This window comes from Eschrichtius robustus, chromosome 10, assembly GCF_028021215.1.
Source record: "Eschrichtius robustus isolate mEscRob2 chromosome 10, mEscRob2.pri, whole genome shotgun sequence".
Lineage (NCBI taxonomy): Eukaryota > Metazoa > Chordata > Mammalia > Artiodactyla > Eschrichtiidae > Eschrichtius > Eschrichtius robustus.
The window spans coordinates 39,183,637-39,202,821 of record NC_090833.1 but is presented as its reverse complement, the minus strand read 5'-3'; the positions used below and the strand labels follow the sequence as shown (position 1 = coordinate 39,202,821).

Here is a 19,185-nt window from a genome sequence, read left to right as displayed (position 1 = left end):
ATAGCATTCCAAACTAAAAAAATCTTTGAGGAATGCTGATTAAATTGTGGAGACTATCCTGATGTTTGGGGAAAAAAAAAAAACACCCAAGGTTCAAATAAATAAGTTTCCTTCCCACAATGAACTTGTTTTCTCAAGGACAAGGGAGTTTGTGCCAAACCAAATAAACTCTGTATCTATTAAGATCTCTGCATTTTTATTGTTACAAGAACATAACATGTTTAATAGCAAAAGAGCTTATAAAAAGAAAAATTCAAAAAGTAGGGTTGCAGTTATTAGTCTGCCAATTACCAAATGTGCCATCAGTCAAGCTGTTAAAAAAAGTATAACAAAAAATATCTCAATAGTTTCTCCAAGTATCAAATATCTAAGAAGCTTATCTTTCTTAAATACCAGGACTCTATGTAAGTTGAAGGCAGGTGCTGTGGTGAAAAAGATTTAAAATTCAGTATTTTCCGTCAGATATGAGAACTAAGTTTTCTATGCTGGTGAGAAATGGGCACCGTTAATTCACTCTACAAAAACGGAAAAAACTATAACCTCTCTCGTCCTCCTAAAAGAGCAGCCACAGTCCCAGGACACAGCTGAGCTTACCTAGAAGCCTGGTGTCCTTGAGAAGATTTAACTTTTTCCAGGTTTGCTAAAGAGAAATATCTGTAGCCCTGTCAAGCAAGCAGTAAGCTCCTTGATTGTACCTTAAAGGGAATGAGAATGTTTCAGCTCATTTGCATTTTAAAGGGTACTCTTTCATGATCTTTCACACTTGTAATAGATGTCTAAACCGTTAAATTACTATTTCTTTTCTTAGCTTGAAAGTCGATGCAGACGAAGAGCATGGCCTCTCCCAGTGTTCTTTACCCTAAGTCGGTCCCTGAACAATACTGACAGCTGCTATCAGACCGGGCTGCATTTACCCTGCGCGCAGCTGCTGCTTGTAGGAACAGACAGCCTCCCAGAGCCTCCTCCCCTCTGGGGAGACAGGCTGACACACTGCATGTTCAATGAAGGGGTGCAAAGGTCTGCTGAATTGTCAACCCAATTTTATGGTACTTCGATTTTCCAGGACGCGCACAATTCCTTTCAAGCAAAAATCAAGCATATGCCACAGCATGAAACTTATGGTGTGGGATAATTATTGATCACTACAAACTTTAAAAGAGCCTGCTGACATAAATTAATATACTGATCCAAAAATTACAATTATAAAAGCCGCACATGCCAGTATGCTGAAGACCTGCAACTGGCGTTAAGTCTTGTGCTGGGCCCAATTCACTGATTTGGGTTATTGTTGCTAGCTATCGGAGCTAATCTGCCTTTATAATCTCAACAACATGTTTCCTGGACTAAAGCCATTCATAAAATTAGCGATTCATCTGCCCTTCCAAAACAACCTGCTATTTTTATTTTCTGATTCAACTCAAAATGAGTATTACCTATAAACATCTGGTTAACACAATTTCCTCCTTTCTAATGGATAGGATTGGGCAGTGCCTTTGAGAATGTAAGAGTACAAAGTTTTACCACTGAGAGATGATACGTGAAAATTTAGAGCCTATCAGAAAACAAACATGTTCCACAAAGTGTAACTGGGTACTTGAGAACTGCTTTGCATATGTTTTCCTTTAATCAAAACAGGCTTTTCCATCCTCATTCATCTGGGCTAAAAAATTCTGTGCTCGGGCTACAAGTACAATTTGCTATTAGTCTTTGCTAATCAAACACAGTACATGCAAAAGTACCAGTGAATATTTGATTTGATCTCTGAAACAAAGCAATTCATTACACAAGAAAAGGGTACAGAAGGCAGCAGACAAATGCAGATGTAATTGTGTTTTTTGTTGAATGTGATTAGAGAGCCCACTAAGTAACAGTCAAAAATGTGACACTAAGGGGGAGAGATGCAGAGCCCAGACCTGTGGGGAAGAGGAGGAGGGGAGAATTGTTTATGCAGAGCTAAGCTGTCAAGTGTAATAAAGCAGCTTGAATAAAATTTAAGCTGAAAATCCACTGAAGCTCCCCATTTCAGGGAGGAAAAAGCTATTAAAAGGAAATGAAGGTCACCCTCCCAGTTTATTTCACCTAATTGACTGCCAATAGCTTACCACAGGCAACCCGACTGCAGATCTGCAATTGAGAAACTGATGAAAGGAGAGTTTTCAAGCTGAGGCTCATTCTTTAATCCTCCTTGGCTCTTATGTTTTTTCTCCATCTCCAGTTGGGATGTAATTTTAAACCCTGATGGATTAACTGGTTCCATTGTCTGTGGCCGTCACTGCACTATGGCACTCTTAATCCGTACAGCAGCATGTCTAATTATCATTACAAAGTGTCTGAGGGAACTATAAAGACCAGCAGGGCATCTTCTCACAAGCAATTAACATAAATTGATAAATGAGTGATTTGAATCCGCTCAAGGCACTCACATATGAATAAAATCAGAAAGGACGGTCCCTTATTTCAGCTACTTCTTTCGCTTAGTCTGGAAGGGCAGAAAACATGAGAACCGTCCTGGATCCTGCAGTGAGGGGGCGGGGGGATGAACTCATGCAGGGGATGGACCCAACAGTTCACCAGGCTCATTAATGCAGAGCAAATGACTTGTGATTGACAACCAGTTGCCAGCAAGGAGCACTAACCGAACTCAACCCAGGAGAGCAGAAACCTGGTGAAAGGCTAGAGGGCACTAGGGCAAGACAATCATCACTTCTTCAGCAGCAAGAGGGCTTTCTTTTCATTGGGGTGCCACTTAAAAATTCATGAAAGAGGCACAAGAAAAGCAAAACAGTTATGCATAGGTTCTAATACCCTGGGAAAGCAAAAGGCAAAAAAGCAAAAGACAACAAAATGAAATAATGCCGAGCTACGTCTTGACCTCACTGGGATCTAAAGTTTATACAACAGAAGTAAGGAAAGTACGTATTTAAAACCCTTGCCAAAGCTTTAACCTAAGGGAGCAGGGTAAACTACATCTATTTTTCCATTGAAAAGAAGATTTATTTTTTCCTCCCCTCCTAAAAATGTTTCTATCATCTCCCTTATGCTAATCTTTCTTCCCCTACACACCTCAGCATACCTGACACTGCCACCCCCTGCCCCCCGGCTTATCAAATGGGCTAAGATTAAGAGACACAACATTATATATAGATAGATAGATATTAAGCCAACAAATTAAGAAGAAATGAAAGCTGGTTATACACACTGTAGGAGGTAGACCTGGTAGGCCACGTACCCCGATGATGGCATTCAGCTCTGCCATGGTCACCTGTTTGGCACGTTCGACAGCCTGGGCCACCTGCTGTTGATGCTTTGAAAACAAGGAGAAGGGAAAAGTGTTAGCAAGGCAGCCAAGACCTTCACTGTACCTTCCAACAATAAGACAAATGCCACATGTGGTGCAGACTGAAGTGTAATATGTCTTTAAATGTGAACTTGCTCGAGCACACATTGTTCCACAGAACACACACACAACCAGCAAAGGAAAACTGAGAGTGGTGCATCCCTCATTTCTAACCAACACCAGTTACCACTTAACTTCTGATGGGAATCTGGGGCTTGGAATGATAGAAAGTCAAAGGAGGACATCAAAAATGGTAATGTGAGGTCTTAGAAAATAAACAGTATGGGATCTGGAAGATCACCCTGGTTCTCAAAGGGGGTTTGCTATGATAAGTTTGAGCAGGAAAAGTTTACAGCCATTTAAAAACACCCCTTTTGATACTTAAAATTTAAATATTAAACCTGCAATCACTTCTCTGGTCAACAAATCTCAACCCACCAGTTGGTTTTGGAAACTCTGGGAATTCCTCTCCTCCCTTAGCCCCTAGATGTTTCACCCTCCACAGGGGAAAGGAAAGACCCCGCTCCCCGCCCCCCCACTCCCCACACACTCTGAGATCACAGGCTGGAAACAGCCTGCGCACCTCCCAGCTCCACTCACAAATAAAAACAAAGCCACAGGTCTCTTTGGGAGAAAGGAAACTGTAGCAGAGACCAGGATTACTAAAATCTAATGAACAACAGGCTTCAAAAGGCCAACAGGGGACCTCCCTGGTGGCGCAGTGGTTAAAATCCACCTACCGGGCTTCCCTGGTGGCGCAGTGGTTGAGAATCTGCCTGCCAATGCAGGGGACACGGGTTCGAGCCCTGGTCTGGGAAGATCCCACATGCCACGGAGCAACTAGGCCCGTGAGCCACAACTACTGAGCCTGCGCGTCTGGAGCCTGTGCTCCGCAACAGGAGAGGCCGCGACAGTGAGAGGCCCACGCACCGCAATGAAGAGTGGCCCCTGCTCGCCGCAACTAGAGAAAGCCCTCACACAGAAACGAAGACCCAACACAGCCAAAAATAAATAAATAAATAAAATTAAAAAAAAAAAAATCCACCTACCAATGCAGGGGACTCGGGTTCGAGCCCTGGTCCGGGAAGATCCCACAAGCCACAGTGCAACTAAGCCCACGAGCCACAACTACTGAAGCCCGCATGCCTAGAGCCCATGCTCCGCAACAAGATAAGCCACTGCAATGAGAAGCCCGTGCTCCGCAACAAAGAGTAGCCCCCGCTCGCCGCAAATAGAGAAAGCCCGAGCGCAGTGAGGAAGACCCAACGCAGCCAAAAATAAATTAAAAAAAAAAGAAGAAGGCCAACAAATCTAAACTGTAACATCGAGTATATGCTATGCTGGAAAAGGCTGCCATAATAACAGCAGAGATGGTGCTACCCAGCATGGAAAAGTAGATGCCAGTGAGAACAAACACTCAGTATTCCAGCTCCAAGGCCCATAAGTTTTTCACTGTCTCAAGATATAAGCATCCTGTACACACTTAAAACAGTTTTGCATTTATTAGCTTGTATCCAAAAGTAAAGGCAAAACTAAAACATTACTGGTTTTGAGTCATAGATTACTCACATAAAGAGCCTTTCCCTCTCAAATATTAAGGGTGAACTTCTATTACTTTGTAACTTAATAAAATGGCTTATATATGTATATAACTCCATAAGCTAAAGTAACATGAACAGGTAACATGAATGGTCTTATCCTTAATAGCATTGGCATCCACTCCCTCCATGGACAGCATTTAGTCAACCTGCCCTGATGTACAAGGACAAATGAAATACCTGCTCTCATGGTCAAGTCAACCCTGATGGAACCATTTTTAAAATGCAGTAAAAGAAAAGCTCTCTAGAGAAAGGACACGTGAATCATCAGTAGCCATCAAGCTTATTTATACTACTCCTCTGAGGAAAGAAAAGCTTTATGCTTGATAGTCGTTTTGCAGTTTTCCACAGAAAAAAATTAATTTCACGTTGAGCTATTGTCACCACTTCTACAGTGTCCCCTCAGATCTGTTAGATGGAACAGCAGGGGGTTTACACACTTCAGCTGTAACAGATGTTCTTCACACTTGTTCCTCGTGATAAAATTAACATCTTAAAACTAGCTAATTTGCAAACAGAGAAGCAACATAATTGCACTTTAACAGCTGAACAGTTTTACTTACTTCCTGAGACAGAAATGGGATGACTTGTGCACAAATCGTATTCAATCTCTTGGCGATTTCAGTCTATAAAGACAAAGTGATATAAATGTTTAGTATATTTCATAATCAGTTCAGAAAGATAAAACTTCATACCCAACATCTGAGTCCTCCAGTGCCTCACTCTTGAGGGCATAAAATTGCTTTCCCAGGCTATGTTAGCAATATTTATCTTGAGATAAACAGCAGATATTAATCCCACTTGCAAAGTAAGACATAATCGCACGCTTTATTGGTCACTTACGAGATAATGGGTAGTTTAATTGAGTTGGAAAATCTACGTGGTTTAAGGCTACGTAATCATTTAACCTGGTGGGATTGCAAACCTCTCCGTACACTTATTCAATTACGGCATATCAGGGTACATTTATATAGCAAGTTCATTCAAACTGGAGTCAGAACCCTAGGGAGCAGAAGTACCGCCAAAGCAGTCTAGCTCTCAAGATAAGGTCTAGAGCGAGAGACCGGAAGAAGACCTCCTTCCCACCTGTCTCAATTCCTGCACAACTGAAACAGGACGTTAATGTTAGTAAGCCTTCACTAAGTCTCAAAATTTCAAACAAGCCTAGAAAACACTGCTGAAACAGAACTCAAGTCCAGAGTGACAGTCAAGTCAAGGTATTCTGGCTATCTGTAAAGTTTTACCACAATTCAGCATCAAATGCCAGGACCTCACTGACAGGGCCCACGGTTCCACTGAGTTTAAGAAAATGTGTCCTGGGGCTTCCCTGGTGGCGCAGTGGTTGAGAATCTGCCTGCCAATGCAGGGGACACGGGTTCGAGCCCTGGTCTGGGAAGATCCCACATGCCACGGAGCAGCTGGGCCCGTGAGCCACAACTACTGAGCCTGCGCGTCTGGAGCCTGTGCTCCGCAACAAGAGAGGCCGCCGATAGTGAGAGGCCCACACACCGCGATGAAGAGTGGCCCCCGCTTGCCGCAACGAGAGAAAGCCCTCGCACAGAAATGAAGACCCAACACAGCCATAAAAATAAATTAATTAATTAATTAAAAAAAAAAAAAAAAGAAAAAGAAAATGTGTCCTGAGTGTCTGCAGCACAGGCTGTTCTAGAGAAAGTAAGAAAAGTCCGTGCTCGGCTCCAAATGCACAGCACTCCCTCTGCAAGAGGGACAAACTGGCAAAGAAGGGAATGAGGTGTGCTCTGCTCCCAGGCTAGGGTAGGATCCACATGCCCACCCCACCTCCAACACCCTCCAGTAATGCAAAGGAGCCCTGCTTTCCTCTAACTCTGAAGAACCAGTTCCGCTTTAAAAAAAAAAAAAAAGTCATCCGAAGAGTCCTACATTGGCCTTATTTATTTCATCATTTTCTGTCAATGCTTACTAACGCCACCTCTATTACTGAATTAGGCAATGAAAAGCATTACGAGGAGAAGAAAATTATGAAGCGCAAAGCCCATGCCCTTGAGAAAGAGAGAATGGAATAAGTGAAACAAAGTAGAAACCTCAGGAACTGTATAATCAAGTACATAAAAAAGAGCTGCCTTTTGTCCTCTGAGATGATTCCAGTTAACTGAGCAACAAGCCTTTGGTTTTATGGGATTGGATTTAGGCCAACCCAACTCAATTCTCCCTGACCACCAATGAGATAGGGTTACAGACAGTGCCTTGGAAGAAATGTACTGGAAGGGGAAATGACTGGTATAGAGAACAAACCCATGACCTTGCTTGAACAAGCGGGGCAAACAGATACGTATATGCAAAAAGGGTGCAGCTGTACTAGGTGCAAACACAGAACTGGGTCAGCCCTACCCAGTTCATTTGATCACAGCCACCCACTCAAGCTAACTCAAGGTCATGAAAGCATGGGCGGGCCACCCTTGCCTTTGCAACAGGGTTCTACACTATGTATCTGGGTAGATGTAAAGGAGTAGGGATGCTCTCTGTGGACTCTGAGGTCCCTGCTCCCCACTTCCTACCTGCCATACATTCCAACAGCATTCTGTACTTTTCCCATCTCCAAAATTCCCTTCATGTTTTCCAATTTTAAAAATGACATCTGCTCACTTTGAGCACGTACACACAGATGTATACTATATAGACATATACAAGAAAGTTAGAATAACCCTAAGTCCCCCATCCAGAGATTACCACAGTAACATTCTGGTGATCCTGGGAAGCAGCACCCCAGGCTCTCACTATCTGTGTGTGCACAAGCCCAGAGTGGAGGGAGACACTTTGATACCAAGGGGTCCCAATACGTATACTGCTTTTCTGTAATTTGTTATTTCCACTCAAATGTGTCATGGACACCCTCCCACTCAATAAAAACAGATATGAATAAGGACATCATCAACATATCCCACTATACAAGCAGACGGGTGTCTCAACACTCCTAATATCAGGGGATATTTATGTTTCACCTAATTTTCCACAAGTAAACACTGTATGTCAACTAACTCTCTCCCTGGATCTCTAAAAGGAATCTCGAGAAGTGAAATTGCTAGGTCAAAGTGTATGCATATTTTAAACTGTAATGCATGCTGATAAACTGCCCAGCAGAAAAGCTTACCAATTTATATCATCACCAGTCTATGAGGGTGCTTGCTCCCCCACCCAGTGTCAATACTGGGTTTTGTTGACCTTTTTAAAATCTTTATCCATCTAATAGATTTTAAAATGACCTCATTTTCATTTGCATTACTTGGATTCTTCCTGAAGTTAAACATCTTTTCATATATTGACTGGTCCACTTTATTTTTCTTTTCTCTTTCTTTCCTTTGGTATTTATTCATCATTGTCTTTTTGTAGTAGTTCTTTCCATATGACAAATACTGACTTTTCCAGTTTTTCCACCTTGTTACCTGTCTTTCAACCTTGCTTATGATGGATTTTTTGCTGTGCATAACTTGGTTTTTACGTGGTCAAACTAAAAAATAGTCTTCCTATGTTCCTGGCCTTTGGGTCAGGATTAGAACACCCCCAAATTACAGAAGCCATTCTTAATTTTCTTCTAGTGCTGCTATGGCTGTACTTTCTGCACTTAATTACTTGACCTACCCGGAATTTACTTTAGTTTAGGAAGGAAAGATGATCTCCTCTTTAATTAATAATTATATATGTTATTACATAGAGTGGCTTCAAGGTAGAAGTGAACTTGACTGTCAGGGAACAGTTAAGACCTGGTCTGAATGAAATCAACTTGTAAACCTTTAACATTAAACCTTTAATATTAAGAACAAAATAAAAGAAGTACAGATTAAAGCACAGACCATATAAATTGAGTTAGAGTAGCTAAGACTGAAACAGGAGGACCAGGGTTAAAGATCAAAGCTCAAACTGATGAAGAAACATCAAAAGCCATACCATTTGTCCTGGGAATTCTAAATAAATGGTCTGGAGAAGAAACAGAAATAAGAACAACAGAGAAGGATCTTATCCCAGCTGTCTCCTCCTTCTGCCAGGTCTATAAACCCTAATCTGAAAACTATCCTCTGACACGTGAGTTTAACTTTGATCAAGGAGGCCTGGATTCAAATCTCCCCTCTGATTTACCTTAAAATTCTCCGAGCCAGCTATAGAGTATCTACTCCTGGCAGCATGAGGATGCAACTTATTTCCCTGACAGTGCTTTGGGAGGTCTAAGACATCATCACCACCCCAGCCCTTAGACTAGTCTGGATGGCAGCATAAAAACTGACAGCGATTCTTTAGTATTATCTCTTGCTTCAACACAAGGGTATTCTGGTAAGAACTTTAATTTAGCACAAATTAACGAGTAGTAGTGTTTTCCACCCGTGCTTCTATTCCTGACCACAGAGTTTACAAGCTGGATAGTTGACCCTGCTTAAGCAGGTGTTAAGAAAGTTCTGTAACCTTTTCAGACTGCCTTCTTTCTACCTCTTCCAAAGACTAGACAACTCCAGTGGAAAAAAACAAAAAACAAAAACCAAAAAACTGCAGGCTAACTGTACTTCCCACCTGGAAATCATTTTCCTGCCCAAAGCTGAAGACGTATTTGGTACCTGCTAACAGTCATAACGTTTATAAGTAAACTTACCCTGTGCCTGTACTTCTGACACCATGTAAGGCAACAAAACTAAGTCAGCATTCAAGAGCCAGCCCTAAACCAGATTTGTGTGGAAACTTTGTGCCCAGAAACTTAACCAGCTTGGTTAAGGCCCCAGCATCAGGCCTTACTTCAGGAACAGCCACCACCCACTGAGGCAGCAGGAAGCAGGAGTCCAAAGTATCTGCCCAGAACCAGCTTTTATTCTCCCTGTCAAGGTCAGCTCCCCTCTCACCGACTTGCTTATGGTAATACGGTTGGCCCTCATAATCCAAAAACTTGGGTTTGCATCTCAGCACGCTAGTATTAGGTGTCCTGAGTTAAGTCACTTCAACCACTGAGCCCCAGGTCTCTTACCAACAACCTACTTCAGTGTTTCAGCAGAATCAAGCAAGCTAATATGTAAACTACAGCTGCACTATTAACAAAGTGCTTTGCTCTTATCCCAATCCTTCAAGGCCTACCTCAAATCCATGTAGAAGCTGCCTTTCTCCCATAACACCAATAAACAAACTCTAGGCCCTTCAAGATCCTCCAAAGCATTTACCATCATTTGGCAAACCAAGACTTTATGTTTAAAATCACATCTTATGTGAAGCTTCTGGACAGTTTCCTAACAGCTTCCAGCATCAAGTCTTCTCAGCATAACAGGGAAGCAGGAGAAGACTCTGGCTGAACACTTTGATACAGCTCCTTGCTGAACCCTCCCCACCAAAACTGACCACAGGGTACACATTCCACATATGGGGCTTTCAAAGGAATGCCTCGTTGCACCAAAATGGAACCCCCACACACCCTAAACTCAATGACCAAGATGTAACCACAAAAACCGTTCCTAACCAGTGTCAGAATAAAGCTCTGTTTATAGTAGGAAATTGTATCTTAGTAGGTACAAGATTCAGGTACATGTATATTTTAACTGAGTTAAATAGGCCAAATACCTCTAAGGCCAGCAATGAACCAAACCCTGGTACATGTTGGCAGAGCTCTTAAACTGAAGACATGTTCTTCTGAGCATCTGAACTTAACTTTTTGGACTTCATGATTCCTAAAAGCTTGGCTTTCCACCTTTTCATACTCCTCCCACCTCATCTAATTTCCAGACTGAAGAGCCAGCCTGCTCCCCAACGGCTGCCCACTTCTCCACTACACACAGAGTAATATATAGTGAAGGTTGTTGTAGGCTGAAAGCAGGGCGAGGACTGCTTAAGAGTAATTGCCCATGGGTCTCAAAGCAACCCAATGGCACCTCGCCCAAAGTCAGCTTACGGAGGGGAAACTCCACCACCATTAAATTGCAAATTGATGGATCATAAAAAATGCCGCTTATGCTGAGGGATGGCAAACTGAGCTTTCTGTTTCCTCAAACCAAGCAGGAGGCCAAGAGAAAAACACAGTGGAGAGCTGGTAAGAAGTGCCTGGCAACAGATAAACAGGCAAGAACATGAAAACAAAGCACACAAAAGGAAACAGATAATCTCTAAATCCCTTCTGACTAGAAGGTTCAGAGTCTGTGAAATGACAGCCTTCAATACAGAAAAATGTTCAACCTCACCAGCAACCAAATGAAATGCAAATGTTGTTGTAAGTAAAGTGGGTCATTCTGCACCAGTTAAGTTAGTTTATTAAAAAAAAAATTAATGAAATCCAACGATGGTGAGTCTTCTGGGAAACTGGAGTAATCACACATTACTGATGACAGAGTAAATCGGTACGGTCGTCTTGGAAAGCAACTGGGCAATGTGTTTCAAGTGCATGAAATTATTCAAACCTTTTGGTAAGGCTTCCCACAGCTAAGAATTTATCATAAGGAAATAGTTCAAATGAAAAGCATTCCATGCATGAAGCTGTTCACTGCAGCACGAGTTTCAAAGCAAAAGAGGAAAAGTCAGGTAAAAATGTAACAGTAGTTCAACACATCACAACCATCTGCAGTTTTTTAAAAACTTAACATTTGCCCTCCTGATAAATCAGTTGTCTAAGTATTAGGAGAACGGGTTAAATACACGACATGAACCCAAAGGCAAGGCAAGTAACCATTTTAAAGTCATGTTTATAATAATGATGCTTAAATGGCCAACAGTTACTAGATGAAGCAGGAGGGGAAGAACAAAGCTGTGGTGTTAGTGTGACTGTTTTTTGTTTGTTTGTTTGTTTTACAACATATGCATGTGGCCAAGCGCTGTAATTTGATACCCCAAATAAAACCAGTGATTATCCTGCTGTAGCAGGGTTATCAGTGCCATTTTCCCCCCTCCAGTGACCTTGTAGATGCCGCCCTTGATTTATCGTTTGGATGTATTATTAAACAGGGAAGGGAGCAAAGGGTGATCAGGCCCACCACTCCTGTGATTGACCCTGGCACTGAGTCACAAGGATGCTGGCAAACCCTGAAACCCTTTGGGTGCCCGGCCCTCTAACAATCTTCATGTCACATATGGAGAAGCCAAAGCCTAAAGGAAATGATTTGCCCAGGATCATAAAGATTAAAAGCCACGTTTGCTGCCTAGTCCTTTCTCCAGGAAGCAGAAGTGGGAAATTGGAACATACTCTAGACCAGAAACAAAGCTGAACATGTACTCAGCCTTGTTTGCAAAGCAATACAGCCCTAACAGGACCACAGCAGTACAAGGCCAAGGCCATGTCATCGCTCAGCCAACAACGGTACTACAACAAGTGGCCCCAGTCTGTCACTGACAGGGTCACTGTACTCCTGCTGTCTTTGGCAGAAGTACAGTGCAAGGCAAAGTAGGCATTTCACAAGGAGCCACAGTTATAAATTGCAAACCTTAAATAAACAAGTAGCAGCCAGACTGCACTTCTGTCCTCCCCTTTGCAGGCAAAGAGAATTAGTGCCTCAGCCCTAACATCAGACAATCTGGCCCACCAGTAAAGCAAAATCCACAAAAACACATCCACAAGTACATCTCTATTTCCTGAAGATGACATCTGATGTCCCTAAGGAAAATTCAAGATGTTTGACTAAAACTGCATATCCAAAATGATATATTAAAAACTCTGCAAATAAACTTCCAATACTCCCCCCCCACCCCTTTACAGGAGGGGAAAAGGCTTCTTGGCCTAGAGACCTCCTTTAGAACACTGGCTAGTCACCAGACCATCTCCCATCCTAGCACCATGCTTCACCAGCACACTCATGAAAAGGGAATTTTATCTGAAGTTCTAATGCATCAGAGTAGCTCTGTTTAAAACATAATGACGTCGATAAATGACTAACCACAATTCGGGGGAAATCCAAATGAAAAGGACTTGGGGCCTCTAAGCTGACGATACAATGGTTATGAGGTTATCAGCGATTTTCAAACATAAGAACGCATCAGGATCACCTGAAAGGCTTGGTAAAACATAGACAGCTGGGCCCACGCCCAGAGTTTCTCAGCCAGGAGGTCTGGGGCCCCAGCATCTGCATTTCTAACAAGGCCTCAGGTGCTCTGCAGTTTGTTGGACTAGGGACCACACTTTGAGAACCGTGCCATTGAATAACCATGACAGCGGCAGCATCTACTCCTTAGTACACACCAGCTCCAATTACATCCAGGCTCTAAGTGTCAGTCAGGGTAGGTGCCCTTGGAGACTGCACCGGAAGGTTAAAATAACTCACCTAGGTCAGAAACAGGAGGGGAAGTCAGGCCTGCCTTTCTCCAAAGCCTTGCCACAGTGAGAGATGACCGCCTTTCTCCACACATTTTTACAAAACAAAACCAAGGCAAGAACACAAACCGGGGGCTGGAGGAACCCATCTGACTACTGTGGGAAACCTCAAACAATATTCATTCAAATGAGTCCACCTGTGGCAACGTACTCTTGCCCCTTCTCCAACCTGATGATTAAAGCAAAACAAAGAGGACCAGAAGACAGAACCCCATCGGTGGCTCAATTAATCAGAACACAAGTCTCCAATTATGGGCAGATCCTAACTTTTATGTTCCGTCTCCCCCCTCATTTGGCAGCTCCTGCAAGCATTCTAAACCCCAGCCCTTTCCAAAGGGGCACAGACTCTCTCCTTCCACTGCTCACCTTTCACACTCGCAGCTCCTCTCCAAACAAGAAGGGGTTAAAATAAAGGGAAAGAATAACCTGCTGAAGGCTGCCGAGGCGAGATAGCAACACTAATTGCTCCCATACTCCAGCTCCTCGAGAGGCAGATTGCAAGGGCTCGCATCTCCGGAGAAAGCTCTCGGATCTTCGCAGCAGCTCTCAGCAGAGCAACTCAAGTGCCCTTAATTGTTTATGTTCTTAATGCAGAGCCTCTTGAATGCATTCATTTTTAATAGCAGGCTTGAGTGTGGGGCCCATCAAAGAATAACAAAGCAACTCTATTCACTGGTCCTCCTTCCTGCAATGATGGTCTTCTGATTTATTTGCAAATGACAAGCTTGGCAGGCTCCACTTGAGGGCTGCCCTCTTTTTTTTTTTTTTTAAAGAATTCAGTTGCATTTTCCATGATGAAGTTGAGTCTGCAATGCTGTGTATTTGTGTAAATTCTTCCCCCTTCAGTTCCTTCTAATTAATGACTTAAATGTTTTGACCCAACTGTTGCCAAGCAGTGCATTTGGGCTTTACTTTGTCATTCTGGTAAAGATGCATCCTTGACAAAAGCATGGCAGCTGTTTCAGTGCCTGAACAGCACATTTCCATTATTCAGAAACCCTTGTTATGGAGTTCAGAAAGTGCTGTTCACAGGAAATTGTAATGACTTGTCCCATGATGGAAAAAGACAGCGTTCGGTGGTGTCAAAGGAAAATGCACTCTGTTGCACCACAAGAAGGGTTTCAAGACAAACTCCGCAGGGTGAATCACGGAACGCTACCATGAAGTCACCACCTATTGTTCTGGGAATGGAAAGAGAGCAAGCCTACACCTTTCACCTTCTTCACAGGTCTTAGTCATTAGGGAGCTCATGAGAAATTAGATAATATCATACAGTAGCAGGAAGATCAGTGGGAGGAAGAGCCAGCTACATCATCATGGCATGAAGGCTAAAATTACAATTACGAAAATAAAACATGCATATGTAAAGACAAAGACTGCACGGGAATATGCAAAAAACAAGTTGCCTCTGAAAACCAGGTTTATGAGAATGGTCTTTATTCAGAACTTGGAATGTTATTTTCCTTGCAATAACACTTAAACCCTTTCCTTTTCATCATAGCAACCTTTTAGGCCTGTGTAAACGGTCTTTGGTTGGTACTGACTTCCAAGGGTCTGTGTCACTATGTCCCTGACTTCCATCATGACAAAGCAAATACCTAGTGCACACAACTATAAAGCACAATTTATCATTAGCTTTAGCATTTCTCATCATCCCCTTCCCCACATCTTGTTTGGAGATCACTGAATAAGCAGTTTGGTATGAATGTTTCCCTAACAGGTTGGAATCTTTAGCCAATCTAGATAGTGGGAAAGGAATTTCCTGCCTTAGGTGACCATGGGACCGTGGTTCCCTAATTTTAAAAACTTGCTACAGCTGAATGACCCACACAAATGAAGGACGGCTGCCACTCTTCTTCCAGAGCAACTTCTTAGGGAAAGCAGCTACTCCATCAAGAGGCCTATGCCATCAAAGCCATGTGGCATGGCAGCAGAATGACCCCAAGTTAGATAGATGTGTGTGTGTGCATGCATTGCTAAGGCCATCTGAGTCCCAAACTCAGTCTCAGTTGGGAAGCCCCATCCCTGGGCCTTCTTCCTCACAGGCTGAGCTGCTGGAGAGGTGGTCCTTTGGGAAGGAAGACAAGGTTCCTGGCATTCCAAGTGGAAACCTGGGATTCTCTTTTCAATCAACATCATGTGCCAAGAAACCTGCGAAGCTCCAGAATGCAACTTACCCCCCCAGAGTGGCCAGAAGATGAATTTGAATGGAGGGGGCTCTACTGCAAACTGGGAGTCGGCCTCTGCCTCAGGAACAGTGCTCTGTTGAACCCAGCAAGTGCCAGAGGGGCATCAAAGGCTGGGAGCCACTGAGGCAGAAACAGAACTTGTGTGCAGCGAAGTCAACAGTGGAGAAAAAAATTATTTTCTCAAAAACACCTTAGGATCAAAATTAAAATGAAATCTGGGAGGCTGGAGAAAATTTTCAAAGCATACCCTTTTGGAAAAGCTTTTAAGTATTTACAAGATGGTAAGTACAAGGATACTAGACAACAGACTTCATTAATGCGTTCAAAAGTCACAGAATATTAACTCAGCTATGCAGGTGGAGGTAAAGAGAAATATTTTAAATACAAATTAATTCTTTTTTTTTTTTCTCCTTTGGCCGCCCTGTATGGCATGCCGGATCTTAGTTCCCTGACCAGGGATCCAACCTGCACCCCTGCATTGGAAGCATGGAGTCTTAACCCCTGGACCACCAGGGAAGTCCCCACAAATTAATTCTTAAAAAAACAAAATAACCTGATCATCACAACACAATACAATCCACAGAGAAATCTAAGCAAGAGAAAAATAATCATCATTTCTCCAAGATAACAATCAAGCTATGTTCAGGGAAACAAAGTGTGCTCTATGAGGATAACTTACTCAGGGTTACTTGGATTGACCACAAGTATATATAATTAAAAGTATATAAAGAAAAAAAAAAGTATATAAAGAAAAAACCCCTTATGCCCAATCATATCAACTTGTAATTTTTTTTTAAATTTTTGTATTTTATTTATTTATTTATTTTTGGCTGCATTGAGTCTTCGTTGCTACGCCCAGGTTTTCTCTAGTTGCGGCGAGTGGGGGCTACTCTTTGTTGTGGTGCGCGGGCTTCTCATTGCGGTGGCTTCCCTTGTTGCGGAGCATGGGCTCTAGGTGCATGGGCTTCAGTAGTTGCGGCACGTGGGCTCAGCAGTTGTGGCGCACGGGCTTAGTTGCTCTGTGGCATGTGGGATCTTCCCGGACCAGGGATTGAACCCATGTCCTCTGCATTGGCAGGCGGATTCTTAACCACTGCACCACAAGGGAAGTCCCTCAACTTGTAATTTTTAAATGATACAGTGTTATAACGTGTTGTCTAAGATTTACTGGGGAAGCATTAAACAAGAAGGGATAAAAGAACACTGGGTCGGGCTTTCCTGGTGGCACAGTGGTTAAGAGTCTGCCTGCCAATGCAGGGGACACAGGTTCAAGCCCTGGTCCGGAAAGATCCCACATGCCACGGAGCAACTGGGCCCGTGCACCACAACTACTGAGCCTGCGCTCTAGAGCCCGTGAGCCACAACTACTGAAGCCCGCGTGCCTAGAGCCCGTGCTCCTCAACAAGAGAAGCCACCGCAATGAGAAGCCCGCGCACTGCAACGAAGAGTAACCCCTGCTCGCTGCAACTAGAGAAAGCCCGCATGCAGCAACAAAGACCCAACGCAGCCAAAAATAAAAGAATTTATAAATAAATAAATTTAAAAAAAGAACATTGGGTCATGAAAGTGAGAACAATTTCTAAACCAGGGGCCACTAGAAGTTATCACTCCTATCACTCACCAGTTATTTTACAAGTGGACAAATCAATTTCTGTGCTTGTGTGTGTTTTTAGAAAGCATCCTAGATATTCTCCCATTAATTATGTGGGTTCAGGACATGTCAATTCTTGTTTCCCAGAGCACAAGAAACCAAATTTAACCCACGTATTGTGTTACACTGGTCTGCACTCGTGTGGTTCCCACAGGGCTGGGCTGGCTCAATAATGTCGACCTCCTTCTGGAAGAACAGAATAGACTTCCTGCCATTTGGACTGTGAAACACAGTAATCCACCAGGGAATAAAGGTCAATGTTGCACTTTTGGTCATTACTGAATCATTTGAGATGATCTGCGGTGAGGATGAGAGGAAAATCGAAGGCTGTGAGAACGCTGCAAATGGCTTGACCTCAGACCAATTTCCATCTCCATCTGTCTAACAGACATGTGGATAAAAAGCCTCCCTCCTTCTGGGCTACTCGGCTGTTTTCAAATCCGCAGCACAAGCCAGGAACCAGTTAAACAATACATTAATAAGGGGAAATAACCTTCTAAGCCCCAGACTGACACTTACTCAGGTTTTAGGTCATCAGCTCAAGTTTGGAAAGTAATTTTCCAGTCTGCAAGCAGTACTGCAAAGCAGAAATTCTAACGAATATGGAGAATCATCTGCAGAGCTGGGGCATGTGCCAGAAATCTCCTCATTTGTACATGCAAATATATGCATGCTTACACCTCCACCCCCCCACCAAAAGACATCCACAGGATTTCTATTGCGTCTGCTAACACACACACAAAGGGGAACAGCAGTTCCAAAAACTGCACTGCTGCAAAATAAGTCTTTTTTTTCCAAGTGTCCAATTAATGCTGCTTAATCCTTATTAAGGCATTTCAATCCTTAAATACAAAATATTCCTGGGAACCCAGAGCCCAATTATCATTTAAGCCAGGGAATAAATGTTAATATCCTAACTTTACACTAATACTCCCCCCTTTACCGGTTAGGCCAAGCTCCTTTTTTGAAGGTAATGCTGCGTCATATATAAGTTTAGGCCCCCACAGTATATCAATGTCAAACAACATCGTGTCAAGCTAAGATTCAATTCAGGTAAGTGCCACTGCCAAATTTTCTTGTTCCCAGACGGGCTTTAAGATTATTTTATTGCTTAAAATTTAATTTGTTCCAACTCGTGTCTCCATGACAACGTTGGCTAACCCTGCAAATCATTTGGGTAATTGGATATCTTATCTTTCTATTGCTCTCAAATCGAATGATTCTGCTAGAATTGTAACAGCCAATCAAATTTACAGTCCTCCTGAGTAATAGACTTGGAAAAGTAGCCACATTCATCTCCTCTTTACAGCCATATTAACCAGTATGCAACACACAGTAGAATCTGGTCTTCAAACTATACTCCAAAGTATAAGTGGTGTCAATACCAATATTCTCACTGTGCAAACTCTACTCAAAAGCCCCCTTTTATACTATTTTAATTTGAAAAGGAACAATTGGTACCCATTCCATATAAACCTTGATCAATTTCAGTACTTTGAGGGAAACTGACAAGAATAATTCTGCATGCTAATCAGAAAAAATAATAATAAAATAAAAATCACAGCATTTTGGGGGTATTTGCCCTTGTGATAAAATCATGACCAAAACAATGGCCGCACAAGATGACAGTAGTACACCAACACTGATTTGCCTGGGGCTCTTTCAGGTGGGTAAGCTACATCTGATACATTTTAAGAAATAAGAATGAATACAGATTTAGCAACCAGTTCAAAAATCTCTGCACCCTTAGAGAAATCCACAGTTGAAATGTGACACCCCCTTATTATTTCATTTAATTCATGAGTATCACAGCATCCAAGGCAGTCAATTATGAAATACAGATTTCTTATAAGATTTCAAAGTCAGCAGTTCCGCTCTTGAGTTAGTGGTATGATTTTGGCCTTTGGTCAGCTAAAAAGTACAGAAGTTGGACACATTTCAGTGGTCCAATTCCAATCTCCTCAGTAGCTGTGCAAGGAGATTTGCTCCGCGGGAGCTCAGGGCCCAGGCACTGTAAGAGAGCCAGCCGGGTTACAAAAGGAAAAGGCTCTGGAACCCAGGCCAACTGGCAGGCCAAAGGGGTTGTCAAGAACCTCGTGCTTCCCCTACAG

General features: G+C 42.8%; 1 protein-coding gene across 2 annotated transcripts in view; it reads right to left on the bottom strand.

Annotated features, from left to right (window-relative positions):
* Positions 1–19,185, bottom strand: part of LOC137769842 (transducin-like enhancer protein 1) — a 92,898-nt gene that overhangs the window by 59,928 nt on the left and 13,785 nt on the right. The window contains exons 5-6 of one of the 2 annotated variants that reach the window (XM_068551877.1): positions 5,499–5,561; positions 3,200–3,304 (exon numbers count right to left, since the gene is read on the bottom strand). In XM_068551877.1, the coding sequence (XP_068407978.1) occupies positions 3,200–3,304; positions 5,499–5,561 (168 nt within the window). The remainder of the gene's footprint in view (positions 1–3,199; positions 3,305–5,498; positions 5,562–19,185) is intronic. The other variant, XM_068551879.1, reaches the window with a different exon arrangement.